The following is a 13689-nucleotide window of genomic DNA, read 5'->3' as shown; positions in this document are numbered from 1 at the left end:
GAGCCTCTCAGATAACGAGGCATTTGCAGCAAATTTGTAGTCTGTGTCACTTGCAGCATCGTGTGGCTGGTAAGTCAAAGGTATGACTGTGTTTTCGTTTCAAGCGTTGACTGTGGCCGAGCCGCAGCAAGAGAGCCACACCTGTTCTACTCTGACATCACTCCACCACTTTTACTTGTCCTCCACCCCTAATTCCTCTGTGTCACTTTATGTTGCCCCTTAAAAACAATCAACGCGTTTCAAGAATACATGTTTATTCAAGAAAGATATTCACACATTTAACTCAAAGTTTCACTTCCCTCGCCCTATGTTTTACGCCCCTCCTTCATCAAAAGCAAATGCAATATTCTTTGAAAGGAATGCTGTTAAAATATTTTTTTATTGTGTCAAATGTGTGGCTTAGTTTAGACTCGATAACTAAAGCTGCAATAATCAGTATTTCCAATAATCAATGGACCAAATGACTATGACAATGTGAGAGATCTGTCATACCAATAAATCCACACAGATCTGTCAGCTTGTTGTTTTGATATACAGCCTACAAATCCTACTGTGGTTCTCTCTGAACCAAATGACAGGCAGACAAATTAAACAAGCTGGCGAACAAACAGTGCAAACCTTACTGTCTAAAGGGCCAGATATTTCCCTCAGGAGTTGTTGGAGACCAAAACAGAGCTAATAGGAGTTTGTGTATTCCGCATACATCCAACAAACAGTCAGAAACACTTCGATAAGAACACTATTGTTGCTCTGTGTTTGCAGTTGTAATGTGGTAAAATCCCTATGACAGCAACACGCAGGACACAAATCTAAAGTTTGTATATTTGATTATTATTTTTATATTATTATATCATATACACTGAATTTAGTTGGTATCAGCTCAGTACAAAAACATTTTAAAGGTGTTTGAAAATATTCTGATAATAAATATGTTAACAATAAAAATGACCCTGTGAAATGAAGTTGATGATTGTGATAAGCCAGAGAATTATTTCCTGGCTCTGTATTTCCCCTCTGCTCTGCAGAGTTTTAATGTCTTTCAGCTCAATGTTTTGGTTGTAGTGCCCACAACTCAACGTTTTTGTTTACGCTCATTAGCTCATTTTTGACCACAGCAGGTGGCTGCTGTTTTCAGTGAAAAAGCTCTGACGAACACACTAGTGGGGACTGTCCCTTGTTAAAAACATTCATGAGACACCATGTTCACTGAGGCTGTTTGGATAACTACAGTCTAGGACTGCCAGTGGTTTCCTATGAATCAAGTGGGCTATGCCATCCAGAAAGACTGATTCACACTAGGAGAAGGAATGAGCTGGTGAGTCAAATGTTCGGTGTCTGAGGCAACACAGAAATGTGCTTGTGGAGGAACATCTCCAGGCTAAACGAACACAAACACACCTGAGTCAGTGACAAAGACTTGACACTGTTTAGCCAGGTGCAAGCTACGCATCTGTTAAAAAGTCTACAATGCCAATGAGTAATCAACAAGGTAGACAAGTGGTTAAATGACAAATTAATGTGTGGAACAACAGAGGTCATTCAGAAGAAGAGTTAAAGTGTGGATAATCAGTGTGACAATAAGAGCCATAGGCAAAATGCTTTCCTAGAAATTCCCCTGTCAGCAGACACATGTTAATACTTGGATGTCACACTAGTCTCAGCCTGCCTCATTCTGTGCAATATATAAATGTTTTCTCCATATTGTCTTTCTTCTCACTGAAAATGTTTTCATCTGAAGTTGCACTGCCTGCTAGTGCCGTCCGACCTCTGTAGCTCATCCAGAATATATCAGCTCGACTGGTCTTCAACCAACCTAAGTTCATTTACACTACATCGCTCCTCTGCTGCCTTCACTGGTAACCAGTGGCTGACCTGGTACTTGCGTACCGTGCTGCGAATGGATCGGGCCGAGTCTACATCCAGGACATGGTCAGACCTTACACCCCAGCCCGTCCACTCTGCTCTGCATCAGCCTTTCTGCTCCCTCACTTTGAGCAAACTACTCAACAAAATCACAACTGTTTGCTGTCCTGGCTCCTAAATGGTGGAACGAGCTCCCCATTGACACCAGGACAGCAGAAAGTCTACACATCTTCTGCTGCAGACTAAAGACACATCTCTTCTGACTACACCTTGGTGAAGAAGATGATGTCTAATAACCATCATCAACTCTGGTGTTTATATAATAAAACAAAATTAGATAAAAAAGTTAATTGCACTTATATCTTGCAAAACCCAGTGACAGCAGCCCCTTATCATACAATCTGTAGTACAAAGGATAAAGATACTGTGTGTACTGCTGTAGGAGTGATGTCCTGACACTGATAATGTTTTCTCACACAAGACCTTTCCTTGTTATGTGCGACTGTATTTGAATGTTGTCCCCCCTGACCAGTAGTTGTTAGATTTATGTTACCCACACCCTAGCTTAGAACCATTTCAACTAATATTCAGTCATGACAACAAATTTAGATTTCAGATTTTCATATTAACTCATTTTACTTTAAATATTGCACACATATTGTACCCTCTTATTGTTTTTTCTTCCTCCTTGTACTTACAGTACTTCCTTTTTATACTGCTATATCTGTCCCCAAATTTGACTACTTAAAAATATCCTATCTCACCATCCATCCATATTTATTATCTCATAAACATCATTCACCTCTCACTGTCTGACCTTCAGCCCCCTGAGTCTCCCTGGTTCCCCTCTGTATCCATCCAAATGTCCATTTTCTGTCTCATCTCTCTGATCTCATTCCTCATCTGCTCTTCCTTTTCTCTACCAGTTCTCTTCATTTCCACACATGTAGACGCAACTTCTGTAGATTTACAAAGTGATGCAAATGGCCAAGGCCCTGAAGCTGAATGCTAAATGACACGGTGCCATCTTTAGATTCACATGTCAATCTGTCCTCCAGGAAAAGAGACACATTCTCTTCTGTTCATCTCAACCATTTCCCTTCACAACCCAGAATCAACTCCTGCAACAATTCTGCACAGGGGGCTCCCGCCCTCTAGCGTTGTGTTGAAGGCACCGCAGTGGCACCAGCGTGAAGTGGGAGGGTTCAAACTTCATCGAGCAGCCAGAACCAATCCGATTGCAAAGCGGGAGAGTCTCAATACATCCATGGTCCTCACAACCTGCAGAGATGGTCACGTGACAGACAGAGACCGCTATTGTAGCATGTTAGCGCAGTTAGCTAAGTTAAAGATCATCACAATAGTGTTTATACTTCATTTTATTTCTGTTTATTTTCATAGCTCTGTGTCCTCAGCTCCGCGTACACACGGGGGGGGGGGGCGAGAAATAAATGTGATCATGAAAATAATACTGCTTCAACACCATATTCAGAAAAGAGAGTTTGTCAATAGCATTTAACAAGAAGCACATCTACGACACTAGAGTCTTCTGTTGTGTCTCGATCGTAGTGTTGTCGGTGTGAAGGGAACACAGGAAGTAAAGAAGAGCACGTTCACACATCATCGTGATCGTGTCTGCAGTGAAACATAGTAAACATGCTAGCAGGTTAGCTCCAGTGCTAGCAGCTGCCACTGTTTACCACGTGACCGTGCTCTCGCAGGTCGTAGCGCCCCCCTCCCTGGCGCGACTTTAGGTTGGCCAGAGCTGTGATTGGTCAGCGGCCAGGGTGTCTGCGCTCCGATTGGCGGAGCGGAGCAGGGAGGTCCGATTCTTTCGGAGCGTTGTTCCGGTTTACATGTTGGGGTAAAAAAAGAAAAGACGGATGGAAAAACCAGTAATCCACAAAACGACCATTGCCCAGTAACTCAGTGATACGGTAACGTCTGCGCACCGCGAACGTGCTCGTGTGTTTGTCCCGGTGAAGCGTGTGTTGCGGAGAAAGTCCAGGGTTTAGCATGAAAAACAGGCAGCAGCTGGGTTAGCGACGCTAACGCTAGCCTGCTGCTAGCTAAGGTAGCTGGCTAACAAGGTAGCTTTTTAATTTGAACGTTAACGTTCCCTAAGAGCGTAGTTCACATGGTCTGACTGAGTTACGGTCAATCCGGAAGCCGTTTTATAACTGCATGTAAGTGTGATATGTGAAGAGCAGCAGGTTGTTGACGGGCAGTTCGGTCACTTTTATTTTGTTGCTCCTCCAACGTCAATCAAAGCTCCATGAAATGTTTTTGGTTTTCACATTAAAATGTATTTGTAGCAGTTTATATTCATTGAAGCGGGTTCATGTCTCAGACCCGCTCCTGACTCCTCTGCTCACAGGTTCCATTATTCCGCAGCTCCCTGTTAGCATGGGCATGTAGCCGCTCTTGTCAAACGGGAAGCGTTTTATTGTTGCACCCCTACAAGGTTACCAGAAGGTGTACCGTCGTTAAGTGACTGTGGATCTTAGTGATGTATTCACTATGTCTGATACTGGATTTCATTTGTTGCTCTGACTCTGATTCAGGTCCTAAATAGTTAAAATGAGCTCCCAGCAATTCCCCCGACACGGTCTGCCTCCCTCCACCGGGGGAGCACCTCAGATCCCTGCTGCTGGAAACCTTATGTCTGTCAGTCAGCCTTCAAATGTTCCAGGTAAGTGTCTGTCACTGAACAGACTAACGGGATGCTTCAGAAGGTGTCTGTAAAAACATGTGTTCCTCATTTTTTTCAATAGCTGGCACAGATGCAGACAGCAGCCGGGATGCTGAGCACGGGCAGCAGGATCATCCACCAGCTGGAGGAGGGGGAACCTTGGCGTTCAGAGATGACAAGCAGGAGACGATGGTGGTCAGACCTTACCCCCAAGTGCAGACCCACGGTCAGCCACAAGCTGTTTCCCAGGCTGTGCCCATCCAGGCTGGCATTCCTGTGACTGTACCTGCCCCCCCTGTGCACCTCCCACAGGGTCAGCCTGCAGTCCTGACTGAGGGACAGATGAAGGTGATGATTATGTCTAAATGTTCACATTTTCAGAGGTTTAACATTCATAGCACAACATGTAGAGTTATTACCATGTCCAGTGGGAGTGGAATACTGTTTAATGGTCTTCACATTAGCCGAGATACACTGCTTTCTGTGGTTGTGGAACAATTAAGTGCTTCGGTTGAATATAATCACACAATGAACAGGAACAATTTCAAGGCACAGATCAGTTTTTAGTCGAAGTGGTTAAAGAGAGCTCAGTGTAGATCGGATCAGTGTCAGCTCGCATCATTTAAAGAATAAAACCTTTTTTTAACTAAATTTCTGCAGAGGTAACAACTACTTTTTTAGGATCTGTGAAAAAAAGGTAGGTTGTATAATTCAGTTTAAATCACATTCAGTTGATGTGTTAAAGGATCCAATTTGATATTTCAAGACTACACATCAGGGAGAATTATTTATTTTCGTCTTTATGGATACACCATCCGCTCAATTGTTATTTAATGTTATTTTTGAATTGCTTATTCTGTAGAGACTTTGGCAGTTTAATATTTTGATTAATAACTGGCCCCAATACAATTTTTCTATAAACTAATAAAGTTACACACTATTTGACTAACCTCAAAATTCCTCCATAAATACACAGCAGAATGCTGATTCCATTTATTAGTTTCTGCAAATATTGTTTGTTTGTTTTTTAATAATATTTTCAACACCATTCATTTTTAGGCTGTCCTGAAGTCACCTATGCCGAGTCGTCTCATTGCCCCAGCACCAGCTTCCAACCAGCCTCATATCCCCATTCCCCCCAAGGTGCCTGGTCACATTACTGTCACCATAGAGAGCAGTATTGCTCCAACCCCTTCTATTCCTGTGGCAACCATTAGTGGTCAGCAGGTGAGTGCACGTTACATTTCCTGTCAGTGTATGTGTGTCTGTTTCTGGCTGGTTACCGAAGACCTGGTCTGTTTTTGTTGTTTCAGGGTCACTCCAGCAACTTACACCACCTGATGCCAGCAAACATTCAGATCATTAGGGGCAGTGCCCCTGCACTGCAGATCGGGACCCCTGCTGTCCCTCCACAGACATTCACATCCCATTTACCCCGAGGTATGCATGATGTAATACCAGCGATATGCAATGCTTGATGTTTGCATATTCTTAAAACAGTATTATGTTTGCTACTCATGCGTGACCGGGCATCTGTCTTGATCTATGTTATTTTTTTACCCTGCAGGGGCTGCTGCAGCTGCTGTTATGTCCAGCTCCAAAACGGTCCTACGGCCAGCCACCGGAGCAAGTGCAGGCCCTGGCCAGCCCACAGTGCAGCACATTATTCACCAGACTATTCAGGTACCCTGGACTTTTATCTACTGTGGTGCACATATTGTTTTAGGCATTTGTAACTATTTGTAACCATGTCATCTCGCTGTGTTCACAGTCTCGTCCTGCTGTAACAACCTCTACAGCTGTGCTTCCAACTGTGGTGGCCCCCATCTCAGCTACTAGAACTCAGTCTCCAGTTATTAGTCCGACTGTTACACACTCTGCAGAGGTGGCACATGGGTATGTAGCAGTTCAAATTTATTGAAGAGAGCATAGCAAAAATGCTGTGCGTGTATGTATTAGATGTTATTAGAAATTGGTCACCATTTAATTTGATGACATGAGTATTAGAAACAAATGTTTAGGCATGGGAGCTACAAAAAAGAAAATGTAATATCCAAAGTAAAATTGAATCAATTTTATTGTAATTTGACAGGTATGAATCCCTAATTACATTTTTATCTCTCAGGCGACCGGGGCTGACAATTCACCCCCCTCCAGCCACCGTCAGTATTCAGAGGCCTCAGACGTCCCGTGACACCGCCACAAGGATCACACTGCCATCACACCCTGCAATTGGGGCTCAAAAGCCTCAGCCTCCACACACTATGACACAGGTCACTTCTTGTTGATGGCAGCTTACACAGATAATGTCATTTCTTCACAGTGACTGAAATAATAGCCCCTTTTCCCCTCACAGAAGTCCATCTTCAGTACTGTGACACCAGTTGCTGCAGCAACTGTGGCACCAATTGTTGCCACGACTGTACCATCAACAACCACAATAGGTATTGCATTTTGTATGTTAATATATTTGAACTATTGTCAGTAGTTCACATTTGATTAAAGCGCAGAGAATCATTTGCAGCTCGGTTATGTATTCTGACATAAACATCCCTCATGATGTGTTGTTGTTGTTGTTTAGGCTCGGTGCCACACACACAAATGACCAGTAACACTATTGTCACCATGACGATGGCCTCGCATTCCTCTCATGCAACAGCTGTGACCACCTCTGCCATACCTGTTGGTAAGTTTGACCTTTAGTTTGAACCCTGTCGGGGGCTTCACAACCTCATGAAGTGTTGTAGCATGTTTTATTGCACACTCTTAACTGTTGTCTTAACCCTCTGTTGTTGTTTGCAGCTAAAGTGGTCCCTCAGCCCATTGCCCACTCATCATCCCGTGTGCAGACCGAGTACCCATCAGAGAGAACCAACCTCATCCCCATCCCAGGCCACCGGTCATCACCTAACCCAGTCACTATGGAAGCAAGAAATGAAAACAGGTGAGCGCTTAATATTTGTGAATTTATCCTTAAAGCAAATAAAAAGCAAGCATCCACAAAACGAAACACTGTATATATAAATAAATATATATATATATTGTCCACATATATAGCTGCTATAAAAGTAAGATTGGCACTTTGACCTAAAATATTGATATAGAGAAGATTGATACCAAAGTCCATATCTTAATTATTCAGAAATTATTAACCTAAGAAGTACAGCGTAAATACTTTTTCGATCTGCTAAAGAACTTTTATAAGTCTTATGTTTGGTTTTTTGAAGGCCTCCGGTGCCAGTACAGTTCCAGTATTTCCTGCCGGCTTACTCCTCATCATACCCCCTGACACACACCTACACCCCAATCAGCAGCTCTGTATCTACCATCCGCCAATATCCTGGTAAGCACTTTGTTGTTTTATCCACATTTGCCCCCTAAAAAAAGGATGTGACGTCATGTTATTGATGCAGTATTTTAATACTGATCAGTACAATTCAACTATAAACTGCATGAGAGTGATGCAACAGTTTTTTGGTTGGGTTGTGTGATAGTGTACGAAAAATATACAGATAAAACATGCCAGAAGAATATTTTAGTGCAGCAGTGTCTCAATTGGCCAAATTGACCAACTCAAATTTAAACCAAGGTGAATTCAGCTCAATTAATTTGCAGGAGCTAAGAGGAAAGTGTGTTATGCTACTGTATGTGACAATGAGTGTGATTTAGTGTCATCGCTGTCTATGTAGATGTCTTTGTCATTTTTTTAATGTTGATATGAGATATAACATCTTGTACCTAATAATAATTCCACAGATTTGTTGTGTGGTCATTAATAAATTATTGTGATGATTCAGGAAATTAACACTTAAATTTGTCCATTGCTCTGATTTCAATAGAAGTGAATGGAAGACACTGTATGTTTGTACACCAGAAATGTTAATATCTGAACTATTGCATTGGTATAGAGTATAATATACCCATAAACATTTGACATCTGTGATATATTGACATTTTGGCGACTCTGAACTTTGGATGTGAAATGTGAAACCAATGTGTTGAAGAAGCAACTTGATAGCACATTTCCCTTATTTAAACATAATGCTCTCTCTCAATAAGTCACTCCTCAAGCTCCGAGCTCAGCACTGCCCACTCAGCCTGGAGTAGGTGTGGCCACAACTGTTCATCTGAACCACATGCAGCTGATGGCGGTCGATCGGATTGGTCTGCCCTCTGCACAACTCAGCACCCAAGGGATCCAGCCAACACCAATCACTGCGCAGGGTATCCAGCCTGCATCAATAGGAGTGCAGGGCCTGCACACATCTGGGTCGATCACCACACAGGGAATACAGCAGACGCCTTTAGTCACTCAGCAGCAGCAGCAACAACCACAGTCTGAAGCTAAACCTGGTAATTATTACATGGACTCTTTGTGACAGTGTTAATGTGGAGGAACCTAAGTTGTGGGCTGTTTGTAATTCATGCTCTGTTTCACTCAGGGGTCGTTTTGGCGGACGGCTTTGTAGCTAGTCCAATCAGCAGCACATTCAGCACCACCCAGCCTGTAGCCACCATGGTCCAGGCACATGCCCAGGGAGGAGTAGGAGGAGCTCCCACCCTTGTCTCCTCCCCCAGACCCAGCATCCTTCGTAAGAAGCCTGCTAATGAAGGGTGAGTAAAACTACCAGCACATGAGACCAGGCAAGAACTCATTATCTTGTCCTAAAACTCCCTCAGCACTTTCCTTAAAGCTTGTTCATACAAGTCTTCGAGTTTGATGAGCAAGTGCTCAACCTTGTTGTGCATTATTCATTTCCTGTGTTTATGAACAGGAACACCTCTGTGAGATATGATGAGAGTTGTGTTCAGTTTCATGGACGTTTTTATTCATGTAAATGTAATCGAACCATGAAAAGTAACTGTCAATAGTTGTATTAGACGCCCTGAAACAATTCAATCATTTTGACACAGCTGTCATCAGAAAAAGACTGTGCTGTGTCAGAAATGAAGAAGCAATTGTTTTAACGTTAGATGAAAAATAAAAGAATATGATACCATGCTGGTGATGCTAGACTGAAATAGAAATCCATCATAATTTACTTGTATGTATCGCCCAAGAACAATTCTGTTCCTACAAGCACTTCTTCTCAGTAGTGTTTATGGAGCTCAAAATGCACAATTGAATATGAAATATGCATATTAATTGTAGAGAGGTTTCTTTGATTCTGAATCTTAACAGACTGTGGAGAAACTAACCCTTGACTAATCTAAACCCCAATGGAAATATTACAGTTAATTAATCTTTGTGTGTTTTAGTTGTGTTCGTAAGAACCTGATTCCCGCCCAGTCTAGTGAGCCCAGCAGTGGCAGAATCGAGAGTGGTGTGAGAGGAGCCGGATCTCCCCGACCTGCAGGGTGAGTGCCTGTCAAATCACATCCATGATCACATCACAACAAGTTCTGATGTGAGCCCAAAACCTGACACTTTTTATTCTTCTCTCAGCGTGAAACCCAAAGCTGAGCTGCACATGGCAGTGGCTCCACCTGTCATGGCTACAGTAGAAGCACTACCTTCTCAGTTAGGGGAGCAGCAGGTGGTGTCCTCTAGTACACAGCATCTCGCCCAAGCTATACCCACCATGCTTGCCACTGCGGGACCTGTACCTCCCTCCCAGCCCTCCACCCTCCTCTCAGCCCTGCCAGCAGCCATGGCTGTCACTCCCCCTGTCCCCGCTTCAATGGCCAACACCGTGGCCTCCCCCACTCAACCTGCAGCCAGTAGCACTGCAGCTTGTGCTGCCAGCTCCACCTGCTCAGATGTGAAAATCAAACAGGAGGTGGAGAGCATGGACACACAGCCAGGTGAGGAGCATATCTGTCCTCCACTTGTCAGGGATGTGATGGTGGGGAGGGGGGAGACTGAATTTGTAAAAGATCATAAGCTCATGGTGTGTGCGTCTCTTCCCTCACAGATCCCAACGCAAACTTGTCATCAGTGCAAGCACTCACCACCCAGGCCTCCTCCCTAACCACTCCTTCCACAGGAGATCTGATCCCTGGGGCGTCCCCGAGGAAGAAGCCCCGCAAGCAGCAGCATGTTATTTCCACAGAGGAGAGCGAGATGGTGGAGACCAACAGCACAGATGAAGAAAAGACCCCTGGCAGGCCCATCACTGGCAGGGCGGAGAGGTGTGAATCTCCACCCAGGGAATATGTTGGTATGCAAACTAATAAAATTCATTGTCACAGTGATGATTTCAGTCTTGGTGTTGGTAGCACCATCAATTGTTAACCCTTTTTTTTGTCTTAGATGAAGAAGGTGTGCGTTATGTTCCAGTCAAGCCTCGGCCTCCTGTCACCCTTTTGCGGCACTACCGCAACCCCTGGAAAGCTGCCTACCACCACTTCCAGAGGTACAGCGATATCCGGGTCAAAGGTCAGTGTCTTATTGCATACAGGCACAGATACCCACTTTTTATGGCCAGTGGCCTTTTCTCTCTGACAGCAGTTCTTTATTTCTATCACAGAAGAGAAGAAGGGCACCTTGCAGGATATGGCCAATCAGAGAGGAGTGGCTTGCAGAGCACAAGGCTGGAAAATTCATCTATGTGCTGCACAGCTCAGGCAGTTGGTGAGTGCTGGTCCCAGACCTGCAAAGATATTTATCGTCGGTTTCATTAAACTTAAAAATGCTTTCAGACATGAACTGTGGATCTTCATGATCTGGATCTCCTGAAATTACCCGGAGGTGCTTCATGTGAGAACACAAATGAGGCACTGGAGTTTCCTCGGCCAGTCCCGAAATAAAAACTCTAGATAAGGTCAGCGTAAGCTCACATGAGAGAACAGCTCCTCCAGGGGATTTACTGCGAGCGAGTGGGTGTCTTGATGACAACACATGACAGATGTGAAAGTAAAAAAATATAAAAATTAAAGTCACTGTACATCTTCATTTGAGTTTCAGTAATTCTATGTGGAAAGAAAATCCATATTATTTTGATATGGCTTCTGTAATCACTATGATTGTTACTTGCTCTCCAGACGAGTTTGGAGCATGACGTGTACAGCCGGCTCTCCACCCTTCAAGAGGGTCTGATTCCAAAGAAGAGAGCAGGCGCTGACGACGACCTTCACCGAATCAACGAGCTTATACAGGTATGGTTACTAACTGGCAGCAAATAGTTACATGAGAGCATCAGTCATTTGCCCTTGATAGTATATAGATAATAATTTCAGCTAGAGAAACCTTTTGCTACTTCAAAGCTCCACCATAATGAGGCAGATACATTTCTGTGTAATTTGTGGCTTTACTGAGGTTTAGCTACTGCATCATGAAAACTGCTTTCTAATCCCAAATCATCGTCCTGTCTGTCAACATACCAGCTTCATGTTATTTGTTTTGTGTCCTCAGGGTAACATGCAGCGCTGTAAGCTGGTGATGGACCAGGTGACCGAGGCCAGAGACACCATGATGAAAGTGCTCGACCATAAAGAAAAAGTGCTGAAGCTGCTCAACAAGAACGGCGCCGCCAAGAAGTCCTCCAAACTGAAGCGCAAAGAGCGAGCGTAAGCCGGACCTTCTCTTCTGCTGACGACCGCCACTGTTCCCTCTCTGAAGGGGGGTGAAGGAACTGCTCAGAATTTGGTGCTACGATTTGCCGCATACAATCTCACGTACCCTCCCTATCTGCCCGAGAGTGGACAGAGAGAAGTGACAGAAGGACTTCAAAAAGATACAGCACACACATTGAGCGTGGAGCGTCGTAGGTTGCGTCAGAGTGGCCACCAGAATGGCCCTATCGTTGTTTCCCTCCTTTTTGTTTCTTTCTAAAGACCCCAAGATCATTTTTACTAACTTAGTTTCTGCCTCTTCTTCTAAGACGACGTTTGAAGCTGGCACGTTGTTTATTTTAATGTTGAGCGCTAAAGGCAGGTGGAGTGAATCCCTAAGTGACAAAAGCATTTCAGTTCAGATGAATCACGCAATAGTTATGGATGGGATTAATCAGTCATTTTTAGCAAACTGTGTATACAGACTAATCTCAATTGTGCTCTTTTCATCAATCTGTGCCTTCATTTTGTCAGTGGATGTGAAATTGACAGAAACATGTGAACATGGTTTCACATGCCGTCGAAACATTCTTAAAAGATGATTCAAAGAAAAGGGTGAGGCCATTTCACTGCTTCCTTTTTTTCTGTGCAGATTTGTTCCTCTAGCATGGGTAAACATTTACCTAGTTTAGATGTAATCTAAAAGAAAATTCAGACTGTCTGGGGTTGAGACAAAAAAATACTAGAAGATCCTAAATGTGGCAAATTAATTTGATTTAACGTACAAAAAAAGTACTCACCTGGTGTGACTGGATAAATAGTGTCCTTACATGGTTATCAGAAAGTAAAAACATACTTCATTTGGAATACGCCAAATTAACCAAACAGTTAAACTGTCATGAATCACCCAAAGTAAAACTGATGTCATGGTGGTAATACATAGTTTCATTTGGTTTCACAAGATCCGGTGCTTGAACGAGAGAGAGCGAGTTTCTTTGTGCGTTCGGAACGATGGATTGAACTCATGTAAATCACTGTAAATGTGCTGTCGGTTTTTTCCATTGACCTGGTTCTTTTCAAGTTTTGTACCCGATGAAACACGTTTGTGCTGTGTGACGTGCGCTGCTTCATTTTGCTGGGTGTAACGATAATGACGTTATGAGATGAAGTGAGCCTGGAACATTCAGCTATTGTACATTGTTTTTGTCTGTGTAATTATAGTAAAGATACTTAAACAATACAAGGCACGCTGGTATTTTTACTCTTAATTTTTCATCCTAATGTTGATTACATTTTAGCAATGAGTCATATCTATGTGATAATAGAGAATGAAACCACATTCTGATATCATGCGCACTGGATAATAGATTCTCTTTAGCAGTGAGCTCAGACATTGACCTTTGCATGTAATTATATTAATTTAAATATGTAAATATTTATTTATTAATATGAATAACCCAACTGATGATTCCTGCTGTATAACCCATATATTATTATCTGCAGATATAGAATGAGATCTCTACCTGCACCTGTGTCTCCTCCCCCTCTCCCTCCACACACAGATGCTTGTTCATTGTGGGAGTGGGTTTCTATTTCATATTGTAAGACCTTGACTTCACTATGTGAAGTGTTATACAGTT

The 13689-nt window shown here is 43.2% G+C and overlaps 1 protein-coding gene across 3 annotated transcripts; it reads left to right on the top strand.

The window, feature by feature from the left end:
• The first annotated feature begins 3258 nt into the window (after positions 1-3258).
• Positions 3259-13292, top strand: sap130a (Sin3A-associated protein a). Of its 3 annotated transcripts, none has more exons than XM_020081168.2 (21): positions 3259-3800; positions 4428-4555; positions 4638-4903; positions 5615-5782; positions 5869-5995; positions 6123-6238; positions 6327-6451; positions 6681-6828; positions 6912-6999; positions 7137-7241; positions 7358-7499; positions 7783-7898; positions 8615-8908; positions 8998-9169; positions 9815-9913; positions 10002-10360; positions 10471-10716; positions 10809-10934; positions 11026-11129; positions 11540-11653; positions 11910-13292. In XM_020081168.2, the coding sequence occupies exons 2-21, from the start codon at positions 4444-4446 to the stop codon at positions 12066-12068; spliced, it is 3186 nt and encodes a 1061-aa protein (XP_019936727.2). In that variant the 5' UTR covers positions 3259-3800; positions 4428-4443; the 3' UTR covers positions 12069-13292. The 3 variants fall into 3 exon arrangements, with proteins under 3 accessions (XP_019936727.2, XP_019936728.2, XP_019936729.2); XM_020081169.2 differs by lacking the exon at positions 3259-3800 and adding an exon at positions 3912-4049; XM_020081170.2 differs by lacking the exon at positions 3259-3800 and adding an exon at positions 3934-3953.
• The last annotated feature ends 397 nt before the right edge of the window (positions 13293-13689 follow it).

Source organism: Paralichthys olivaceus, chromosome 3 (assembly GCF_024713975.1).
Source record: "Paralichthys olivaceus isolate ysfri-2021 chromosome 3, ASM2471397v2, whole genome shotgun sequence".
Lineage (NCBI taxonomy): Eukaryota > Metazoa > Chordata > Actinopteri > Pleuronectiformes > Paralichthyidae > Paralichthys > Paralichthys olivaceus.
The sequence above is the reverse complement of the archived record's forward strand: the minus strand, read 5'-3'. Positions and strand labels throughout refer to the sequence as shown.